This window comes from Ornithodoros turicata, chromosome 2, assembly GCF_037126465.1.
Source record: "Ornithodoros turicata isolate Travis chromosome 2, ASM3712646v1, whole genome shotgun sequence".
NCBI classification, from domain to species: Eukaryota; Metazoa; Arthropoda; class Arachnida; order Ixodida; family Argasidae; genus Ornithodoros; species Ornithodoros turicata.
The window spans coordinates 107,553,752-107,578,915 of NC_088202.1; the positions used below are offsets into that span (position 1 = coordinate 107,553,752).

At 45.5% G+C, this 25,164-nt stretch overlaps 1 protein-coding gene across 2 annotated transcripts; it reads left to right on the forward strand.

The window, feature by feature from the left end:
• Nucleotides 1–282: 282 nt before the first annotated feature.
• Nucleotides 283–25,164, forward strand: LOC135383938 (uncharacterized). 2 transcript variants are annotated; one of them, XM_064613221.1, is made up of 3 exons: nt 283–404; nt 22,580–22,857; nt 24,965–25,164. In XM_064613221.1, the coding sequence occupies exons 1-3, from the start codon at nt 393–395 to the stop codon at nt 24,981–24,983; spliced, it is 309 nt and encodes a 102-aa protein (XP_064469291.1). In that variant the 5' UTR covers nt 283–392; the 3' UTR covers nt 24,984–25,164. The 2 variants fall into 2 exon arrangements, with proteins under 2 accessions (XP_064469291.1, XP_064469292.1); XM_064613222.1 differs by having other exon boundaries at nt 24,978–25,164.

Consider the following 25,164-nt stretch of genomic DNA (forward strand, 5'->3'; position numbering starts at 1 on the left):
CGGATGCAGTTCATTGAGTCACACTTGCCACAATGAGAAACCGCGTCGACGACAACTGGCCGTATAGCAAGACTCAGTACCCTTCGAGGTAAACTCGAAACAAGGGCAGCAGTATCACTGTCCCATGAATTATGAAACCGGATCTAGTCACAGAAACGGTGTGCATATATGTCTGCACTGGGCTGGGTCGGGGAAGGAAGGGGGACCAACGTCGCGAAGAGAAAGGGGGGCGTTTCCAGGGAGCGTTCGGGGTCACTGGTTTTCACTATGGCCGCGCCGCCGCCGCCGACGTAATAGGCAGCCCAAAACAGGATCGGCGGTGGCAGCAGCGCCGACGACAGCAGAGGCCAAACGCTTGCTCACCACCGGACGCATAGTATGCCAGCTTGGGGATGCCCACAACGGTAAGTCTGCCTCGCCTAATGCACGAGCCACTTTACGTACTCCCCGGTGCAATCGCTGTTATGCGTCGTTGTGGGGGGTTGGTAATTAATGAATTATCGTGACTGCATTGAGAGGCATTATCGAGAGGCATTGATTAGAAAAATCGGAAAATGATTTCTTTTTCGTGTTAGTGGTGGATAATTATAATAATGTGATGAAGTTCCGGATGCAACTGAGTCCGTGCATAGGGAAATGCTGTACCAGGGGGATCTATATGAAATAACATAGTATGATATTACACTTTTTTTAAGCTATGGGAATGATGTAGCTTAACTAGGTTCTCAAGTATCACATGGAAATCCGTGTGCGCCACGGCTGTATGGGTCGTCTTCGAGTGCTTTCGAAGTACTATCTATACTCTTGACATCAGGATACTCCATGATTTCGTTTCGTTTCTTCTTTTTTCTTTCTTTCTTTCTTTTTTTGGGTAGGTAGTCCCAGGTGTGACAAATGTATTGCGTATAAATATACCTGTACTATGCCGCTATCTGTACTATTGGTTATAGCTGTTCAGAGGGAGTTGGAGCTTTACGTCAGTACAAACGCGTTTTTCAAATAGTTGCTCGTACCGAAACTTGATTTTAGTGCATCCTATGTGAACTGGGAAGAGACATACCAGTCTCTAGTGCTTTGAGACTAACATCTCCTTTTTTTTTTTTCATTCAATGAGAGACTGCTTACACTACACGACTTCCCTCACATTCCGTGTAGATTTATTGCACCAATTACAGCAATACACCGATCAGGCAATCGGCTACATAGCTTTGGCTTCAGGCGAAACGCGTAGTCTCAGGAGAACACGCGCCTTCCGCGTGTAGAAGGGGTGTGTAGTGCTCTCCAGCGGTGAATCACCCCATGTCGTAGTCACGATTTATTTGTTGCTGTTGCGTACTCTGAATAATTACCCGAGGAGATGACAGCTGATAGAACTGATGTAAAACCCAATATTTGTGTCATGAGAAGCGCTGCATGGGCTCGAAAGATTTCTTGCTTTGGGTGTAACAAGTTCACTTCCCCATGCTCACGACGAAAGTAATGCCAGGCAGGGGTGGGCAGTAATAATATTATTGTATTATAAGAATAACACATAATACTGGAAGAAAATGCGTATTATAATAATAATACAGTGATACGTTTGAAACCGCGTATTATATACTGATACTGTATTATAATACACTGATAATACAGGAAATACATATTACTTTAGAACTTGCCTTTAGAAAACATCCACGCACATGCAATATGTATTTCGGTACGTAATTTGCCTGCGCTATCACACAATAGGCGTCTACACACAATTTGAATTTAACAGACACAAGTTGCTGTTTAACCTTAAAAATACAGATTTCACTGTGAACCACCACAAAAAAAAAAAAAAAGAAGATTTACTGTTTAGCATCGTGCGCCTTTCTATGGTTGGAAGAATGAGGCCTTCCGCCTCTTTTTTAAGTCGTTCAACCTGCAGGTTCGATATGTTAATAAAAACCATAGCCTTCTTCAGACCTAAAAATTGTATGACTGCTTCACGGCAGTTATATCGCAATATTGCTAATGCCTTTTTCTAGAATATGTGCCTTTATTAGCCTTTACTGCCTTTTTTCGGCGCCAAAACAAAGTTTTTTTAAGTGCCTAAAAATCCGCTTTCTGGTAATGACATGGTTCTGGTTTGAAGGCTCAAGTTACCTTTGTTATCAGTGCATACCAGAGCAGAGTCATACAGGAGCAATGGTCAATGTTAAGGCCAAGAAGTATTACTGTCTTTAATACCAGTAATACACATTTTTGCGTATTTATAATACTAATACAAATACCTTTTCAAGCTCGTATTATAATACGCAACACTAATACAAAAAAGTATTACAGTAATAATATTATAATACTTTGCGCAATAAATCTACTTTGTATTATAATACATGCCCGCCCTGTTCATCAGAGCCGGATTTTAGTGTGACTTTGCACGTCACGAAATTGTTCCTGTGCAAACTATTTCTTACATCAGCTTTACCGTGATGACAGAGCTGTACGAACGCGTTACATGTAACGCATTACCTAGTAGCGTTACTGTTTTTGGTGACTAAGTAACGACTTAAAATGTAACTAACAACGTACTTAGTTACAAAAATTGGTAACGCGTTACTGCAAGTTACTCATTCCTGTTTATTTTTATTTTTATTTATTTTTTCGTCTTCACTGTCACCAACCACGACCGCCGGTTGTGGCGGCACATGGCGGCATTCCACGAGGCTGAAGCTCGCGGAAAAATCCCCAGCGAAGGGAAAAGGATACCAGAGAGCAACGCCTTTCTCATTGCTCTAGTGTATACAGTGTTTCAGAACACTCAATGTGTTCTTTGTGTTCCTCCTTTCAAGGATTCACTGCGCTCAGGGCGTTTAGTGCTTTGTCTGTCTGTCCCCTGCTCGGGAACTCATGTCAGCCAGCTTTGAGTACCAGTTGCTACTGAAGTGCAATTGATCATGGATGAGCTGAAAAAAAAAAGTAGGCGATGCTTTCTTATTTCGGCTGTCTGATATGCAAATGTAACGTATAGAAGTAACTCGCTACTTCCAAGTAACGAGAACGCGTTCCTTTGATTTGTTAGTAACGGGTGTAGTTGCTATTTTTTCGAAGGAACCAGTAACGAATTTTGTTCCTCTTCTTTTTTTTTTCTTTTTTCTTTTTTTTTCTTTTTTTTTGAGGGGGGGGGGGCTATCGTGTACAGCTCTGCGTGATAAAACAGCTTAACGTACAGCAGTGTTTTCCAAACTGTGGGTTGCGACCCCCATGAAGGGGGGGGGGGGGCGTGGCAGATTCAGCATGGAGCCGCGAAGCTGCTCGGGGACGTGCCGAATTTTGATCAGTTTTAGCAGGAGCGTCACCGCCCTTCAGTATGCAATCCATGAAAATCTTCCTTCCCTTCTCTGTCGTGGTGTCGATGGAAACAAAATACAGGTCGCAGCTCAACATCGAGCCGAAACTGAGTGTTGCGCCCTTCAAGCTCCGTCATCATATTGAGAAACTGTACTCTGTTCTCTGTTAATGCAGTGAAGCTTGTGGCATCGCGAAAACCAGGGTAGGTGATCGCGATGCGACATTTTATATTTTTCGTGGGTTGCAGACAGAGCCGTCGCGAGGCGAGTTTGCAAGGCAAGGCAAATCTGAAGCGCCCTCCCCCCTCCCTCACTGCCGTCAGAATCCTTGTAGACAGAGTAAAGAGAACGCCCATTTACATTTTCGAGTCTGTAAGTTCAAATTCTCTTCATTCTTACTTCATAGTGCCCTACCAACCTGCCAGGGCTTGCCGTTGTGCGCCCTCTCTGGCGAGGGCGCCCAGGGCTGCTGCCACTCTCGCACCCCCGTCGCTACGGCTCTGGTTGCGGAGTTTGGGAAGCACGTTCGTGTACGTTTGGGAAGCACTGCCATATACAGTGATCTAGCTTCTTGCCAGTATCGTTACGACAGTGCTCGTCGTACCTGCACTCTAAAATCTGTACCTCTTAAAAACCCCTTTTATAAGGTACATTTTTGCAAGAATGTACCCTTTATTTTATGCGGTACGAAAGCACCTAAAAGGTACAGCACACAAGGTAGAGCATCATTTTTAAGGTACTGCCGTGTAAGAGGTACAGCGATTTTAGAGGTACCGTCGTCTAAAGGGTACAACCGTCTAAGAGGTACTGCCGTCGAACAGGTACGCCCGTCTAAGAGGTACATCCGTCTAAGAGGTACATCCGTCTAAGAGGTACATCCGTCTAAGAGGTACATCCGTCTAAGAGGTACGCCCGTCTAAGAGGTACGCCCGTCTAAGAGGTACGTCCGTCTAAGGGGTACAGTTGTCTAAGAAGTATACAGTCCGCACACGACAGAGAGGAGCATGTTTGTGGTGACATAATCCGCACGTGACGTATGGCAGTAAAATGCACGATGCGCATCATGTATTGTGCGCTTATGCTTTGGTATCGATAGTGGTAATACACACTCGCAGAAGTGTGCACCTGTAACATACGCGAAGGCGACCAACGTGTTGCAAGCACATGCGGAACAAAGACAAAAGGCGATCTGAATACTGATTCGCTCTTTATTTGACCTTCAGCGATTTCAGCAGCTGCGAAAGCCGTGGCTTTCTGTACGACTTCGGGAATTCGTTGTCGCCCATGACATATATTTGCAGCAGGCCTAACAACTGGCCAAAAGCAGTTGGGTATGGCAAGTTTTTTTACGTAGTAAACTCTCAAGCAGCACAGCAGCACAAACTCATATAAGCATGTCCGATGGTTCCAGCTGCACAGCCTCTCCGTCATTACACCAAACAAGGCTCTCCTGCCCGAAAAAGAGTTTCGGTCCGGGAGAGACCACCTCTTCGTGGACGCCGGAGAGAGGAACGCCGCAATTAGTTCGTGGTTGTGCCTTCCAAAAGATTTGTCTCAAACAAAGGAAGCAGTCCATATACCGTTGATATCAGGTCATACTTCGAATTTTTTTGGACGTAAGTATACGTCCACATCGACGAACGTCGGCGATTCTTTTGCTTCATGGCTGAAAAAGCCGCCAGGATGTTGGTCATCACCACCATAGCTTGATCAAAGCTTTTGCAGAATCTGACGTCGAATTCCAGTATCAGCTGAGAAACAAATGAAGTTTAGATATTAGAGATAAAACTACACTGTCGGCTTGAGCAGTAACAGAATAGCAAAACCGATCACATCGCTTGATTTATTTCGATCGTATGTATTGGCATCATCGTGGAAGACCAGCCATATTGGCGTATGAATAATTAGTGTTGACAAACTATACATCGCTACGCCGTTAAGTGAAGACGTCATTATTACACCCATGGGTGTTTTGCTGACTGGCTACTCTTGCTGGTGGCTGACCTTCCAGCAAAGCAATGTATAAAGGTGATCAGATTTCCCTCCAATATAAAATTATAATTTTATTCCTTACTCGGAGAGCTGGATTCGAAAGGGTCCATTGGAGGTGGCCATGCCACGGGGTAGTAGTGTTCGTTATACTGACGGGAGGTACATTGACGCGCGCAGACATTGTCTTAACCAGTGGAGCGCGTGTCATTGGACGCTGAGACGCAGCTGGAAGCGAGGTTGGGATGATCCACTATCCCCTTGAAGGGAGGTCGATACGCACAGCGGATGAGGTCGCGTTTCGGCATCTCCGTTGTTCGTACCGACCCTCCCTTCAACGGGATTGTAGATAATCCTGATCTTGTTTCCAGCTGTCCAGCAGCGCTCGATGACACGCGCTCCGCTGGTTAAGGCAAGTGTACGCGCCACTGTATCTACATCGGAAAATATTTCAGAGCTACAACTGGGACGATAACTTGCAGCGCTAGACAAGCACGAAATAATACACTGACGTGGAACGCTTCTAGGTTGTTAGAACACCCAATGCCATCGCATACGCACTCTGGCAAGCTAGCGTTCACAAAGCTCACCCCACATGCACGTAGTTGTAACGAAAATGAACAACGTTAAAGAGCAACTTACCATCAGGTGCACCTTCCCGGCCTCTCCATGTCCCTTAACCGGTCAACTTAACCGTGCGAGGACGGCGGCTTCCTGATCACAAATAACCTTCACACGCGGACGCGGCTGCACTTATAACGCATGTTTCTTCCGTAGGTATCAAAAGTTCGATTCGCTAGATATGAAGCAAGATAAAGGAAAAATAAGAAACTGACCCGCATGACCTCATGAAACCACTGGAAGGTGTGGCTTGTCGGTTCGTCGACAGCTTATCTGCTCCGGAATGTTATTTTTCTTTTAGTTTTCATGTTGGCCAAAAGAAAACCTGCCTCCTTCACGAACTCACGGAGAGAGTTCAATCTTTTTCTGTTTTATCGATGTAAATACCCAATAAGCAATAAACCACGCCTATACAGAACGGCATTTTCCTTCCTCACTGTCTAGCCTATGTTCCTAGTAAACTTGAAACAGACGCAGACAATTTAAACAAAAGTACCACCGTTGAGGCTCTTTTGCTGACGACGCAGACAGGAACGTTTTATCATCTGCCGTGAATGAAACAATCATAGTTGTAAATCAATCTTTATTTCCAAGTCCGTGCGATGTGCATGCATTATCTGACTGCATCGTACCCTTTGGGGCGTTCCTTGAACGCAAGAAGTGCTGAAAGCAGTGGAAACCACAATAAGATTTTGCGCAAGAGGTACTGCTTTATACGGTACAAGACACGGTGCATCATAAACTGACCGTTTACCCCATAAATATGCTTGTACCTCATACATACAAAGCGAGATCCTTTGTCTCGCCCAGTACCTCTTAAAGCAACTGCGGAAAAGCACTGATGTACCTGATATTTACCAGGTACAGCTCGATATAAGGTACGTTATAAGGTACCGATTTTAGAATGTGTATATTCTGTGCATCTGTATCCACGATCGATCCGGCCTGAAGTAGACAACTCTCGTACTATAGTTTTGCAGAATCAGAAGGTGCTCAAACGATTAGTGTCCTTACGAATCATACATGGATTACGCTTACATGGATAGTGACGCAGTTGATCGCAGCAGGGATCGATCCGCGGTATACTTTATATGTTCGTAACTGATTGATGATGAGCACCAATTTACGATGTTCTCTTACCATTCTCTTGCTGCTTTTACAAACATGTTCGAGCTGGAACATTTGAAACGGTGTGGTCTTTAATAATTCTTAATAGTGCTGGCCGACTCTGTCGTTCGCACGCGTGTGCCCTGCCGGAACTAGGACTGCATATTTTGTGTCATTGGGCCTTCGGCTAGAGATATTGAGAGTAGCAGCCTGAAATATACGTTGTTTGAGGAAATTTATTAAGCACCTGTCAAGACTATTCACAATTCATTATTTACACTACATACCTCGATGAGAAAATGCACAAGATGCTACGAAGTACAATATACGATGTTCACATCCCCAGGGAATGTGCACGACTATGGCTGTCTGCATATGATTGAATTTCGGTATATATACATTTAGACAACCAGGTCAGCGATGGTAACATGTGCACCCTAAATGTTAATGGAAGCGTGGTCGCGCTATGGACACAAGAAACCCTCTCCCCGCAATCTGCGTATCAGAAAGAACAGGAATTGCTGGATCGCGTCAAGAACCCTTCTGGGAACAGGACAGAATGTGACGCAAAATTCAACAGGAATAGGCCATCACAGCCGGGCATCGTTCCGGGATCTGCGCCGGTCACCGCGCTGTCCAAGTCCTAAATAGTCAGCGGCAGCTGAAGAGAAAGCTCATTCGTATTTGAAGGTACCGGCAGTTCACGGAAAAACGTATGTGAGACAGCAACGGACACTCAAGGTCTCACGTAAAGCTGCGAAAGAACTCTTCTAAGCCACTCACGACTTCGTCCATGTTATCAGCTAAGAGGCCACCAGGGCGGCGTAGTCTGCGCGGAGGCCGCTGACTGCTCTGAGAGTGATGTGTGCAGAGACGAACTGTCGATACTGCACCAGGCTCCAACAGCTCCCCATAGAGCCCATAGTTTGAGATAATTCACACAACACTGGGCGCACGACCAATGAGAGTGCAACGTTGTAGAAATTATGCAATACCAGTCGGCCAATCAGGAGCCTTAACCTTGGCTGACCTTTCGACCGGTTCTGGCTACCATCGACTTCTACCGGATTTCACGCCTACCGCAGTTACCCGATATTCAAAATAACTGAAGCTTCTTTTGGCTAAAAGAAATATTTATTTGACACAAAGCACTGATTCAAAGATCTGATACATGGATGCACTGTGGATACAAAGTCCACAGCGTTGCTGACGCACTGTAACTAAGTTCGAACTTGAAGCAAAACGAACACAGCTCTCGAAATCCGACGGGGCCCGCGCTTTTTCTTCACTCTCCAACCGCTCCAACTCACGAAGCATTCCAGTTCCGGAGTTGATAGGCTGTTCGTGGGATAATAGTCGTGTCCAGGAACAGCACAACACACGTTGAATCACATCGACGCATGAATAAACCAGCGAACACTTCTACAAACTGTTCTGCCGATTGACATCACCGAAACACGGAACACAAAGAGGACGCCTTGCCGGCCGATTTTATGATGAGCATCTTCTTTCGTTGTTTGCACAGCGGAAAAGGCGCTTGTGTGGCACGTAATCGTAATCCTGTCTTCGTTGTCAGGCCTCAAAGTCCGACGGCGCCCGAACGCGTTCTTCACGCTCCAACCGCACCAGCCCACGAAGCATTCCAGTTCCGTAGTTGATAGACTGTACGTGGGATAATAGTCGTGTCCAGGAACAGCACAACACGCGTAGAATCACAAACTGTTCTGCCGACTGACATAACCGAAACACGGAACACAAGAGGACGGACGCCGTGCCGATCGATGCGAGCTATTTCGAACCTATGCTGAAACTGCTGAAACGGCCGCCGGGACGCTGCACACACATGCGCGCGTACAAAATGCGATTTCAAAACGTTGTCGACCAATCGGAGTGCGCACGCAGTCTGGGCCAATGAGCTTGCAACGTTGTAGATTGGCGCAGTAGTACATACTCTACAGCCGCATCCTCGGTTACCTGAGGAGGACTGACTGCACCACGCCAAGTCCTGCACGTGATTGTGCTCGAAGGTGCTCCTCCCGTGCGGGCTCCGAACGGGCAGCTCCCGGTGACTCCAAGTATTCCTGCATTACTGATATTAAAGAACGCACATTACTGATCTTCCCGGTAAGCCGTTTCAATGACACACGTCGATCCCAAGCACGTTGTTGACCTAACGACTGGAAAAGGCGACGTGCCCAACGGCTGAAGATCTCCCATGTTTCCGGTGAGGAAGTTCAGTTTTAGAGGTACCCTGTCTGCTCAGCTGCTGTCTTTCGTCTTCCCTGAGTTCGCCCTTGTGTTGTTCGGCAGCCAACATCTGTGATGTACGTCAACCAACTACCACGTCTGCACACATTGATCAAGAGGTACTCTGCTATTCTAGATTTGTCCTCTGCCATAACACCATCATCATGAAGCAGAACAGTGTCCAACATCCAGCGCGCTGCAGAACCGTCTGAACGAACGTCGTGTCTTCGGATAGCAGAACAGTGCTGTGGTCACTCACGTGAACACCAAGTTGACTCAGAGAAATCACCTGGCAATCTAGAATAAATGGACGAAGATACGCGGGGACATAAACCGGATCGAGGCGGCTTGAGTAAACGACCACGAGTAAACGAAACCAAGTCGCTGAGTACGCAGTGCCATGTAAATACCTCCAGGCATCCGCAAGGTTACGGCACCCCAGTAAACGACCTATTCCACGAGCACACCATGTTGGCCTCACTCGACCAGGCCACGAATTCAATCCACGGAGTTGAAATCCCCACCGGACATTACGTCAGATGGTGATGAAGAGATAAAACTTGTGTACAGGTTTAGGAAAGAAGATAGTTTCCGTGACCCGAATTGGAGCGTAAATGTTAACAAGCCTAGGTTTTTTGGAAACGACGAAAAATTGTAACCACAGTACGCGCCCATCGGTGTCATGTCACGCTACACTATGCCGCAGCGAGGCCCTGGTGAGCACTATACCACGCCAACCCCACGTTGGTGGGTAGTGCCGGAACTGAAAAACGCTTTAATATCGCATATATCTGTTCAGCTCAGCACGTATAAGCTCAGCACATCGGAGAAACAATAGAAGCGGGCTTCTTGCAAGAGAAGCAGATCACACTGCGCGCGAACTGTATCACCTCAGTTTGCTATGCAGGCGAACGAAATCCTTTCACATTTAATGTCAATATAAGCTGCACCATAAAAAAGGTAAGGGAGTCGAAAAGCATACTCTGGAATTCATGATCAGGCCATTAATTGTGCGATATCTCGACATTTTCTACACATGAAACAGTCTTGGCTTTCTTCCGAGAACGGAGAGTCCCTCGCTTGGTATAGTTTCACTTACTCCAGAAGACGTTTGACGGCAATTTCTCCCTGCACCTGTACGGTCACCGTCGACGGTATCACTTAATACCCCGCCGTCATCTGAACCCTCAATGAGAAACAGCGACGTCGAAGAACCATTTGAGGAGAGGGACATTCGTTAGTCAATCATACCATTGAGAAGCTACAATACAATAATATATTATAGCTGGATAAGCTTTATACTCACTGCTTACCAGGTCCATGTTGAGAATAGGGCCCTGCTTTTCGCGGCAGGAGGCGTCGTTTGGCGGAGCGGGTGTAATGACGTGAGAAACCGTTAGCAGCTGGAGGAGCAGCTATAATGCCACACACTACCAGTGGCAGATCCGGGGCGGGGGGGGGGGGGGTGCGATCCCCACAAAAACTGTATGTTAAGCATAGTTTTCCCCTCTACCCTCCACAATTGCGCGCTTCGCGGGAGCGCGGGATCTTGCAGCACGGAATACATGTAATCGACCACCGCCCCTTTACCATAGGCAAGGTTCTTGGCCCATGGTCCAGTAGCGTTCATATGCACCAATGTCTCCGTCACCTTTGGGATTTCCTGTCACCAACAGGCCTCGCCACCCTGCTTTGATCACCTGAATCCTAATCTCCATCATCATCTCTCACTATCTACAAATGGCACTAGGGCAGCGCCCAGCCTGGTGGCCGGCATCAGCCCCATCTCATCATCGTCGCTTTATGTGTGTGTGTGTGTGCGCGCGCGAGCTTCGACAAAGAACCCCCCCCCCCTCCAAAAAAAAAAAAAAAAGAAATCTGGAGCCGCCCCTGCACACTGCTTATACTCTCCTCTCGTTCCTCCCATAAGCCTTGAGACATCCATAACTTAAAAACCCGAGACTAGGGACTAGGGACTAGGGAAAAAAACTTGAGACATGCCAGCGCTTCGAACCACAATTTTGATGCGTATTTTCGAACGAAAAAGCTACATATAAGGACGTTTGTGTGCGTGTGCAATGTGTCGATGTTGTTTCCTTTAGATGGCACGCTTACAACTAAGTTTTTAGTAGTATAGCCTTAACGTTTGCTTTCTATTTTTAAGTGAAGAGGTTTTCTGTTGTATTGGTATCTTTCGTAGCAGGGAGCTGTCGTGAATCGTAATAGGGCGAAATGTTCCCGACGGAATAATGGTTTGGAGCAATTGTTTAGGCCAACGCGTGATTTTCGTGAATCGTGTCGGCCATTGGTTTATCAAGGATCGTACGCACGGACCAGACCAGGGATTGGAGAGAGGTCATTATTTCAGTTACGTTCGTTACGATTGTTGTCTTCTTTGCAATTAACCCGTACACTGCAACGAGTCAGGGTACACCCACTAACGTTCCTGACATCCCTTCCTTCAAATACTGTGTTTTTAATTCAGGCTATCGTCTCTAATGTGGTTACTTGCTGAGTGGTGCTGTAAAACCGACAGGTTTTTTCTGTTGCTTGAACAGTGTTACGTAAATACTTTGCACGCCTAACGACTGAAATATTAACATTACTTGTTCCCCCAACCCATGTGCAAACGGATGCTTCATGCACTTGATTTGGTATTTTGTTATAAATAGTGCACAAAGTATTCCAGTGAATTATGAACAAAACTATGAATCATGAAAACTGCCATGACACCATACTCTACCCCCGCACCCCTTAAACCCTCCAAAATCGTAGGACACCCCGCAAATTGCCTGCCAAAACAAACGGACAAAAACAACCAGAAACGAATATGGATGTCACACACCCCGTACGCGACCCCCCCCCCCCCCCCACCTCCCGACACGGAAATTCTGGGAATATCCCTGCCCTTGCCTGTCAACATCAACATTTCGCATACCCATTAGTCTGTCCTTCATGATGATTTCTATTTCTCTTGCATTCTGTTTGCTCCTTGTTCCGAGAGTTACATATTACATGTATGTATAAAAGACAGTATATAGTGTGTGAAGATAAACGGTTCTCTGTATGCTGGTTGTGGCACACTCGACACGAGTGTAGGAAGGGAGTTGCCTCAGGACAGAAGCCGCCGATATTTCGAACAGAGACTGTTCTTCTTCTGGGGAACAGTCTCTGTTCGAAATATCGGCGGCTTCTGTCCTGAGGCAACTCCCTTCCTACATCTCTACCGATTCGCTGGATTTCTACCCATCTACGTTCGACACGAGTGTGTTCGTCGTAAAAGGTGTTACGCTGTCTCTGCGCACAGATACGCTTGTCTCTTTTGCGGCTTACAGCACACAGGTTTCAGATATGTCGAAATGGTCAACTCTGTCACATTGACGCTACATAAAAGTGCCTACTCTCATTAACTGATACATTTTAGTTAGTTCACATATGCCCAAGCAAAACACATTTTTTCAACGCCATATTTCCAGTTCAAATGTGGTGTAAAATGGGTGTATAATGCGGGAAGACCCTTTTCAACACCTCACATTTACCCTGTCGACGTAGAATAAGATGTGGTGTATTTTGATTACACCTAAAGTGATGCTGTTTTTACAACGACGATAAAACCTGAAACACGGACCAGAAAAAGACAACACGACACGTTCTCGGACGACAACGTGTCGTGTTGTCTTTTTCTGTTCCGTGTCTCAGGTTTTATCGTCGTTTTACAATGTACCAGCTCGCCTGCACCCTTGCGCTTCTACCATTGCTGTTTTTACACCTTTTATTTCACCTTGCGGAATAAGAAAGGGTGTTTCTATATAAAAACACTTTTTTGAGCCATTAAAGGTGCAAAAGAAATTACTGTGTTCTAGTCCAAAATGATGCATGCTTCACGTTTCAAGCATGTCAAGCAGAGTTGCATTCACGCGCTTTCTCGTGATAGACTACTGTGGTCTCGCAGCTTAAGTTTTCCCAGTCAGTTTTCCCACGCACGACGCAGAGCATGCGCCCTTTCAATCATGCACGCTATTGGTCGCGTCCATATTAACTGTCGCCCAGCGGTACGTATCCGAAAATAGTGAGCTTTGGTATATCGTGCGCTTTCGTCTTTGCGTACGTAAGGGATAGCGTGGTGTTTCAGCGCAATGCGCAGAGCTGTGTTTATGTCTTGCGCGTGTGCAGAACCACCAACGATATCCGTTACGTATACGCTAAGGCGATAGCGTACGATATACTCTCTCATAATCTTCTTGGTGCTACTCGTTTTCCACCCGTGGTTACTACTCTTCGAGTATGCCCACTGCTCCTTTATGTTCGCCTCCATAATAAACTCTTGCGCGCTATCTGGTAAGCTCCGGTCAGTACTATTGATTGATTGTGGAAAGTCCGGATGCTATCAAATCTTCGAGCTGTGCGACAAATAAATTCGCGGGGTTCCCGTTTTGTCTCTTGAAGATATCAATCTAAACGCCTGGTAAAGCGTCGTGCTACGTGTTGTTGGTTGTATAAAATAAATATTCTGCGCTTCGTTGTTTGCATAAACACCCACCGACGGACAGACGTTTTTAAGCGTTCATTGCTGTTGCTTCGTTGCGAAATTCTATGGGTGAAATACACATAAACTGCAAGGTAACAGTGGGCGCTCAGGGTAGCTTCGCATTTTTGCGGCGACCTAGAAAGTCTGCGCATAATTAAACCAAAGCAGAGAAAGAGAAGTGGGGAAACCACGGAACAATGAGTGACTCCCATTTTTGAATTATTTAGCAGCCTTTGGTTTCTTTGCATTATTGTACTATTTTATGTGCCTCTTAAAACTCGAAGGCGTAGCATTTTCCAGTGCTCGGCACCACTTGACTTCCGTCTGGGTCAACCATCGTACACCCACAGAGTATGTCAGGAATTCGTTGTCGATTCGCTGAAAGTAGGAGTATAGATTATCTTCTTCCTTCCCTGTTTTTCTTTTTTTTTTTTTTTTTTTTTTGTCGCTTACGACCTACAGCTAAGAGATATGTAGATGTATGTTAGGTCCGAAAGAACCCAAATCTGAGTGAAGGGATCCGCGTGGTGTTTTGCACACGACTTCGTATATTTATAACTGCGGTGGCTCTTGGTTATCATTGTGCCGATTCATACTTGTGGTGAAATGTAATACAATCCTTTCTTACGCGCACCTATATGGTTGGCAAGATTCTGGACGCAAAATGCAGGATAGATAATACTCAAGATGTGAACGACCTTCTTGCGGTCTGCGATGTTTTTTTCTAAATTTATGTATGGGTAACAGTGAGTAGCAAGACGCAATGCAAGAATTAATGCTTTAAGCATTAATGCGTAAATGCAAGAATTATAGAGTTAATTAATAAGTAATTAACCATGACAAAATTCAAAATTTAACATATCCCTATGACCGAACAACAAAAACAATATTACTGAAAGTGGATAGCAGTAACAGTTCTTCAATTTTGCCAGTAGCACCCATAAAACCCGGTACATAAATCCTGGTAAATAATGTCCTCGTAATAATGTTCCTGCAAATATATTAGGTAAACAGAGAGATGAAGAAATAAATTACACAGAAGGGAATGTCAGGAATTCGTTGTCGATTCGCTGAAAGTAGGAGTATAGATTATCTTCTTCCTTCCCTGTTTTTCTTTTTTTTTTTTTTTTTTTTTTTGTCGCTTACGACCTACAGCTAAGAGATATGTAGATGTATGTTAGGTCCGAAAGAACCCAAATCTGAGTGGAAGCGGAAGCTTCTCAGCTATATGGGGTCTAAAACCCGACACGAACTCCGCAATTTCAGACATGTAGGGCGGCGAACATAAACATGCCAATAACAATGGGAGCGCATAGCGACCTCTGTGGACTGCTATCATTACCATGCCGGCTCGCTAGACGTGGTGCATTTTTGCATAGGTGACTCTCATGGTCATTCTGCTGACAGTTCTGTTATTCGTTTTCACGATGTACCAATGTTCTTGCATTTTGAGAGAATATATGTCAGGAACTATTTCGTATGAACAAACTTTTCAATGGAGGTTCATGAAGCCGGCTACTTAGCCCATAACTTAGCCGATAGAGGGTTGGGGACATGTAACACTGTTGCTCGACGGATGGGCGACTGTTTCCAACCAGGCGTCGCCCCGCGTCTTTTCACGGCAATTAGAGTCGTAATTAATAAATATTTAGTTTTCTGTCGCACATAAAATTTGCAGTGTCTTTCGGAATAAGCTTTCAAATGCCGCTGCCAATATTAACAGCTTGCCTACTGCTTTACAGTATACCTTTAAGCTATGCCGGATGTTTCACGATGGTCCCCCTGCTGAATAACGTGTCGTCAGTCAGTAGGCATGTAGGCAATTAATTAAATAAAACTCCTAATTTTTAAATTTTACTTAGGGCGCTTTCAGAACCTCTGGTTTAAAATTAAATAATCCGGGACTTTACGTCGCGAGACATCTGCGACCATGAGCGACGCCACTATGGTCGGGTCTGTGGATTAATTTTGTCCACTTGAGGGTTCTTTTAACGTGCGCCGAAACCTCGACATACAACACAACACATTTAACGTCCTCGCGGAAGACGGCGTGTCTGAGCAACTTGTACCACCTTTCCACCAAGTGGCCACCGTCCTCGGCCGGGTTCGAACCCACGATCTTGGGATCAGCAGGCGGACACGCTACCGACTGAACCACCCATTGCAACCTTCAGCGAAAAATATACAAAAAAAAAGTGATAATAAATGCGTCGACACTTTCTGATTTTTCGAGTAATTACTTGGTTTCGGCGTACATATTTCTCACGTAGTTGTCTCGCGGCGTATAACCACGAATCATTATTAGAGTTTCAGTATGTCGTACGCTATCCCCTTTGTGCACGTAAGGGGTAGCGTTGGTGGTTCTGCGTACGCGCGAGACATAAACAGACCTTTGCGCATTGCACAGAACCACCACGCTATACGAAAAGGCGATAGCGTACGATATACTAAAACTTTGAGCGGAGGTGCGTACCAACGCGCTCTTTCGCTCAGCTATCCGGCTGCCAATTGCGTGTTCATCCGCCAAGTTCACACACTGATATAGCAGGCGATAAGGAACAGCCGCAAGAGACTCTTCGATATTCCGTCTCCTTCTTTACCCTTCGCTGTGCTGTCGTTCGGTAGGTAAGGCAGCGTCCCTTTATCGTGATGATGGCGAATGCACCGCGAGTGTTGTGTATACTAGTCGGGAAGAGAAGGGGAATGCATACCGAAGAGTCTATTCTGTTTGTTTCTTGTCTTCCGATACCCTCGAGTGTGAACCAGACGGATGAACACGAAATTGGCAGTCGGACAGCTTAGCGAAAGGGCGCATTGATACGCTGCTCCGCGCAAGAAACCGAAACCAATTAATTACTCCTAAAAATCAAGAAGTGTCGACGCATTTTTCTTTTTCCTAGAATATTTTTCGTTGAAGGTTCCAATCGGTAAGACAGAGGGCACCAACGCGTCCCAGGTAAAATTTAGAAGCTAAGAGTCTTATTTAATTAGCGTATGGAAATGAGCCGCTCACTGCTCAGTTCTCTGGGTCGATGTCTCAGGGATGGTCACCGAAAAGAAAGCTTTTCGATAGCGCCACTAGTTTACGAATTATTCAGCCAGGAGGCCTTCGTGAAACACCATGTATACTCAGACACGTACAAGATACTCAAAGATGTATTTAAGATAAGATAATAAATACTAACGTTAGAATGTAATTAAGATAGAGTATAAATACATGAAAATTAAAGTAATTTAAATAGAGTACAAAATACTTAAAAAAGTATTTGAAATACAATTAAGATACTATTTATCCTGAATGAATCATCAAAACTCCGCGCGCTACGCAAGCCGCCGCTGTGTGATAGGAGTCATCTAAACACAAGTCCCAAAAAGATCACAAAGAGATACCACATAACTCCACTAAGTATATCTATATGTGACCATTAACAAAGCAAACTCCTAGCAGGTCCCTGCTCGGCGAGGTCAGAATTCGGCGTCACCGCGTCAGGGCACACATAATAGAACCCTCACTGGCCAAGGATTAGGACACACGGGGTAGGATCTGTAAATGGAGACTTCCAAGAAGGCCAATGTCCAGGTCAAGTCAAGAGGGACCGAACAAGCAAGATAATGGAAAGACGAGACACAGAAAGTTTGAGAGGGAGATCCAAAATATGTATTTAGAGTATTGAGTAGAAAATACCATAAAATGTATTTTAAATAGAGTACCAATACATAAAACAAAAAGTATTGAGTAGAGTACCAAAATACCGCAAATTGTATTTAAAATACAGTATTTTAAATACAATACTCCAAATACGTACAAGTCTGTGTATACTTAACATGTATTCCACAGCCTGGGGAAACATGCTGAAATGTGGGCATCCAGCATTTTGCACCTCCCCCTGACCTCCCAGTTAATGGGCCCCAACCCAATAGCAGGTCCACATTGCCACGATAAAACCTCCCCGCATTATTATCCCCTCTCATTTTTTATCACCAATGAACAGATTCTTTTTCACAAGATTAATCAATAGCGTGTAAGCGGTCATATCACTGTCGCTGCGGGACGGCGGGCGTGTCCATATCGCCTGGGGACCCAAGCGCGTGCTACAAGCACTAACAAGAGTACTTAGCGACCCACCTTTGTGTAACACGGGCGACGGTTGCAAAAGGAGACGAGGGCAGAGCACCGTAGTGATTTTTATTTCCTTATTGCATTAGTCGTTGAATCCACGACGCAAGTCTAATCGTCTGGAAATAAAGGGGACAAGGAACGACACGAGTGGGAGAACGCAAAGTGGAGTGGGGCACAAAAATAATACAGTCTGACACACAAACATCGTAAGAAGACGAACAAATAGCCAGAAACAAAGAACCACTGCTGGAAAGACGTGTACCGTTGGATTCAAACGTTGCTTGTCTCTGTGAACATGATTGGAGATGCGCAGGGCCGGTGCTTGGGACTGGGCAATGCAAAGGGCTTATTCTCCACGTTGCGTTGAGGACTCATCAGGACAACCAATTCAGCCACGGCATATGTGAGCTATCCGCACGGTGGTAGAGGAGAGATAGTGACAAAATATTGCTACTCTTCTCATCCATGTGCGCAAGTTTTTGGTACTGTGTAGCCCACTGCCAGAGATTTCCAGAAATCATGTTATTAAAGGATGAAATATTAAATATAAAGGGTCGAAAATACGAATTCGATTTTTCAAATTGAGTTTGAAAATCCAAATGAGTTTACAAAGGAATGCAATATAGCTTTTATTGTCATCATTACACTGATCACACATATAATTGACATCGACCAATAATACTCGTGGGTACTGGTAGCTCGGAGGCACCACAAAAACCATTAGGCTTCGACCGCAGTGGTGCCGTCCTCACTTCATGATTTAGTTGGAAAATTAGTTTAATCTTCGACATGTCGCCGTTTTAGCTCTATCTTCCAGCATGTACGATATTGAAGTCCTATTGTTGCTAACTTTAAAATGCTTTGACGGTCATTAATGCTTCTGACGCCACCTTCATGGATAAGTTATAAATTGCCTCACTAATATACAGTTCACTTGAAATGTGTACAAAAACTGCGTCAGCAGTGGCTCCAACGTTACATAACTTTGAGATGGAGTTGGACGGACTAAAAATAAAACAATCAATTGATTCAGGCGGCATAGCTGTCACTGCTTTTGTTGATCTTTGCTAAGGCTCTTGATTGCGTTAGGCACAAGATCCTCTTACATATGCTAGCTATAGCTACGGAATTAAGGGGGGGGGGGGTTATTGCAAACATACCATACACCCTGATGTCCGTGCGTGAAATTGTGTGTGTGTGGGGGGGGGCTGCCAGGCATAAACGGAAAGATGGCGTGGCCCCGCTGGTCGTTGACAGCCGCTGACGGTAAACGGTGGTGGTCCTGCCGGTGTCCCCGTTTAGCCAGACGAGTTGTTAAGTTGTTGGTGATGGAATCACCAAGCGAGTTCAAGAAAGGCAAGACAGGAGGTTTCTTAAGGCTTTACGTTGGAAATGAGACGAATTAAGAGTATATCGATGGTGTCGATTCGTTCACGATGCCCCATGACCTCCTCGGCCTGTGTGGCGAGCGTCGCTTTTAATCTCTACTGCGACGACGATGATGATGACGGATCTACGGAAGTAATGGCGATGACGCTATCGCTCAACAGGGCGAGGCCCCCGCAGCCTAAGATCAGGGAGGCAGCTGCCCCCCTGCCCCCCCCCCCTTTCGACGCCCTTGATTTAAGTACTTGTGATGTACCCTGCTTTCGCAAACGCAACTTCTGTACATTATACTTCCTTCAACTTAATACGCCATCCATTGCAAAATACGTCCTGCCCCCAAACTGAACGACAGAAACAAGTCACGCAACTTCCTAAAGTGTCAATCCCTGTCACAGCAGGAGACGCAATATCACGCCTCTCTTCCACGTATGTACCTGCGAGGCATCTTTCCGACATCACGCTTCAACGCTCTAATTTCACGCTGCCACTTCACCGATGCCTCAAGAGCGTGGATGGCAATTGGCGCGACATGCACCCCGTAAGGACTGTGTGCCGTTGATTGAGAAAATGGGTTGGACGACCCCCATTAAATTATGCACTTCGATCGAGCTTGCTACAGGGAGGTAGAAGAAGGCAGGAAATTTATGTTTCTCATTAATCGGCATTATAGATGTCGCCATGTGGCATAACGTCAGGTTCTAGCGAAAGGAGGAGTGTTTCTAGTGCACATGTTTCTCTGCGATCAGGGTACCCATTAGCGATGCTCGTGCATAATGTCATATAAAAGGACCTTGCGACCAACTTCGCCGAGTTTCGACATTCAACACCTGCGTGACCTTTGAATCAATTCGTCCTCGAACTGTGTTTCAGTGGCTTGGGAAAACATGTGTTACTGCTTCGCGGCATGCATACAAAGTAAAGATCAATTCGTCTTCAGAGGCGCGGCAAGGGGAGATTACGATGCTGCAGCAACCCTCCCCCTGAAATGTTATCAAGCCCTAATACGGGCGCTGCTATTCTCTTCACAGTCGGTTCATGGGAATTCAGGGTAGTGTTCCACAGAACGGATCATCACTGATGAGGGCAGGGGGAACCTGGGGGAACCTATAGTGATCAGGTAACCTATAAGGGAACCTATAGGATCAGTCAACGGGCGTTGTGCCCGATGATGTTAGTCAGTCACTCCTTTTCTCTTTCTCTCTCTTTCTTTTTTTTTTTTTTTTTTTGATGCAGCCTTTTCTTCCCTCCCCTCGGAGGTCCCCAGCCGCCTCCGAAGAAAATTCCTCGCCAGCGCCGCTGACGGCATGAAGATTTCTTGCTAACAGATCCTGGGAACTTTTCCACTTATCAGACTAGTACGCTAAACGGGGCTTATGTAATCCACTTCGCCCCACGAGTTCACAAGCAAGAATAAACGTCAGGATCAAGTGAGAAATCACACTGCGCATATCGTTACCGCTTCGGCAGTCGTGATTTCTTTTTGTTCTTGTTGTTATGCTTGCCCGATAGACGTAACCTTCACACATCCATATATGAGCACATACAATGTAGCTATTGTGTGGTCTGGCTTCTAGTCAAGTTCACGCTGTAGAATGCACGAACAGCCTCCGGGCTTGTGTATGCCAGCACATAATGAGGTACTGCCCAGCAGTCTAGACTACATTATACAATACAAAAATTCAGAGACATTAGTCCCGACACAGGCAGAACTAGATACTCCAATTCACGTTGTCTATGGTAAAGCAGCTCAATAATTTAATAGCTAATATTTCGATGGGACGAGACTTGTCTCTTCCATTTGAGTACCTACGTCCTTGTGCGTACCGTCCCTACACCACCACGAAAAGTGATAATCACAGATCTACCACATGGTAATAACACCACCACCAAAAAAATTAAGTCTGACGTAAATTGCGACCAAAAATTTAAAAAAAAAGCTGTTTCGAACGCGTTTCTATTCGTCGTCTTGTTCTTTTGAAGTGTTTGCTATGGTTTAACTAGGAACGGCTATATCTCGCTAATATGGGTCACCTTCGTGGGGGTATAGACTATGGGTCACCATCGTCGCGTCCTTGTGTCAATACATAATGATTCTCATCTTTCAAAAACGTTTCGTCGAGGACATTGGAGTGCAAAGCATTTTCACCGCCCATTAGTGCCGCTGCCGCTGATCTCGAAGTTTTAGCTCGATGACCTTTCCTTTCTTACCTGAAAACAATAATGTAGGAAGTCATGGAGACTTTCTTTCATCACATCCAGAACTGATCCCATCCCAGCATAATACTTTGACGTTTTCGCAAATCCAGACCATAAAGGAAGCAGAACAAAAAATCAGCACGGCATCCCCATTCAAAAATCCACCATTGCGACGCCACTCACAACGCCACGAAAACTGCAGATGCCACAACCACAGACTTAGAACAAGCGCAACAATTAAAGCCTTGTCATTGCAAAGCGACCATGAAAGTACAGAAGTTCACAAGAGCATGCAAGTACCACTTTAAGGACTCGAACCTGCTTCGGGACTTGGGCGAGGTCCTGGTATATTGTCGAGAGCGGCCTTGGCAGCTTGACCAAATCGGTAGCTCACCTAATCGGCAAAGACCGACTGAGGAGCGACAGGAATCATCGGTCTTCTGTTATCTTCATGTCTGCGGAAAGTGAGGATGCGAAGCTACACAACATTTTTTAAATGATTTCCAATCCAAAGACCGGTGTGTGTGTGTGTGTGGGAGGGGGGGAGCATGCCTTACATGCTACCCTTCTAGATACTTTTTAACACATTATTTAAACCTTGTCTCATCGCACAGACGCGTTTCTTGTGTCCCCTTCTCCAGGAGCAGGCGAAGACCCCCGCCCAGATTCATGAAATCGCGAGATCGCATGGTGATATGGAGCAACAGTACTCTATTTAAAAACGCTGCTTCACACGCGCTGCTTAGCCTAAATTTGTCAAATTCCCGTGCTTGGAGGCTCAAAAAGCATCAACTATCAACGTAAACGAGCTATAGGTCAAGGGGTAGAAAAACCACTCCAACAGGCGTCATGATTGACAATGACGTCGCCGGCACATTCGCATCAAGCCGTTCGCTTTTTCTGTTTCTTCTTTTTTTCTGCAAATTTTGTGGCCCGTTGTATTCTTCTCTGGGGAGGAAAGCCAGACTCTGAGAAAGAAGGTACATGTGAAACGTTGCGAGTGCGTATTAATGTAACGCAGTTGTTCGTAATATTTATGTCACTTTATCGAGGTCGTTTCTTTTTCCCTAACAGAAATTAGTAATCCTGCTCGTTGCCCTCCTCGGAGCGTCCCATGCCTACATCTTGACCGGAGTGGCCCCCGGGCTAGGCCCTGAAGAGCCCAGCTTTATGTACACAAACTTTGGCCTCATCTACGGAACCAGGGATCTGCAAGAGCAGTTCCGAGGAGGTCCAGCTACGGATGAAATCAACCATCACCAGATGAGCATCATCGGCACCGTCGGCATGATACCGGAAAATGTTACGCCGTATCAAGGAGACAATGATGTGGCGGAAGCGGAGAAAAAATAGTAAGCAAACGCAGTAAGAAATAATGTATACGACGTATCCACTTGCGTAGTTTTCCATCCGGGTCCCACATGGGATTCACGCTCGACCTGTCAAATGCCCCAGCCGCAGCTCTGAGAGCAAAGTTCACTCAGAGAACATACGTTTCATTTTATTGCATACATGAGAACGGGTATTTCCACTATTTCGAGTGTCACAGCCAGTACACGCTACCGCTCGCTTGCTCTAGCAGCTCCTTGCAGGACTACAATGCCGCCACGGCGCCCAGCCAGCTCAATGTGCCCGATTTCCTTTCTCCAACAAACCACAATCATGATTATGTGCCTCACACAACGCGCAGTTATACCATGTACTTCGGTTAAGCAGAGTGAAAATGCACTCTGGGAAGTAAGAAGTGTCTAAGATTTGCGTATAAGGGCAGAGGTCAATTTAATCAACGCTGTCTATAATGAAATTCTGCATAATGCTTCCCCTTTCTATATCGCCACGTGGACATACAAACACGTGATGTCATTAGCATTAGTCAATCGCCGCAGACCATAGGCTTTCTGCGGATACCAGTGACTGGACATGCAGCTCATGGTGGATCGTCTACATGGCTACGGCATCCGAAAACTTGGTCGTGATTGATAGTCACTTAATGGCTACGTCACGTTGTTTTTAGGCTGTTAGGCTTTGTTTACTCTACGTGGAGTCGGCTTTATGCAGCCAATCGTCCCCATCATCATCTCCTCTGTCTGTGCGTCCGCGGGAAATATCAGCGAAACAGGAATTGCCCTGCGGCAGTGAAAATGGCTGCTTGAGCTCAATCATAACAATCTAGTTCTACAGATTCCACGCGTGTCAAAAAAGATTAATTTCCGGGCGCAAGTAATTAATGGGGACGATCAATAATATTACCTTAACATTTCGCAAAGAATATGCCGAAACGAGGTTCAAATGCGACATACCTCATCGGTGTCCTCTTACGAATGTTAAAATCGCGATGTGCAACTCAAGCCGGTTTTAATGCGGAGAATAGTTGCTTCTTACGTCGTTGCACGGTAGGACAATATTGGTCAAAGCAAGCGACGAAGAAACTATGCGGCTCTAAAGAAACCATAAAAATTGAGAAAGAAAGGCTCTTCACGCAATTCTAGGTCGTTTCACGACCGCAAGATATTGGGCAGCCTTCGGGCCATATCGCGCGAAAGGAGGGAGGTATAGAGCTTACAGCTACACTCCCTCCATAAAGCAAATGGCTCAACACCAATATGCCTTACAGATGTTTGCATTACGTTTGTGTCCGCCCGTTTTGTTTGCTGTTACTGTACATTATTGCGAACATGTGGCAGTATTAAGGAGATAAATATTTACTCGTGCTCGTTTGGACGTTGAGTAGGAACAGGGTTGGTACGGTGTGCCTTTGCAGCTTGTTCTAAATACCGAGTTCTACTTTACGACTTGCACTTCACAGCATTGAACTTTACGGCTTGGTACTATACCGTGGGTGAACAACTATTAATGCGGTTATTATCTTTAAGATATACACCGTTACATTCCATGAAGCATGCATACAGTTATAAATTACAATCCCTCCAAAGATGACTGTTTTTCGGTCTTCCATTTTGCTTTTCTTTCTTGTGTGCCGGTTTGGAATTGATCAAGACAGGTTCCTTCTCAGCGATAAGTGACCAGACCGATGAGGATGATTATTGTGGGGCAGAATCATCATCTTCGCCATAGTCATCGTAACCTTCGTCACCTTGGTGGCGACCTGTGCACACGAGCCTGTGGTTCTTGCAGCTTGCTGTACCTTGCTTGACTAAAATCAGCCTCTTACCCATTCCGCTTCCCTTTAAAAATCTTTGTTCACGGTACATGTAACTGCAGAGGCGTTCACTTTCAAAAAATGTACAAAGCGCACACCCATGCGTGGCTCGTACTGTAGAAGGCTAGTTTCTCCTTGAATAGCGCGCTCTGTCTTTTTCTGGCGTGAATGATCTATTGAGGTCAAATATGGAACGCGTTGTAAGCACTGGGTAATTGTTTTTACATTAAATTTCTTTCGAGTGGCGTTGACAAAGAGACCCACCCCCAGCAGATTGAGTATGACTAACTGAAGGACAGTGTTTGGTTTCAGGTGTGATTATTCGTCACTGGAACGGACATGCATTGTGCCAGAAGACGTGTGGAGAGCTCCACAGGAATGCCGAGTTTCGTGTTCAACGCATACCTGTAACTTATGTGTTGTTACATTTCGTTTGCATTTTGCTGACTTAGTGATATTCCTAGCTCACCTTTTTGTGAGTAATAAACGTTTGATTTGT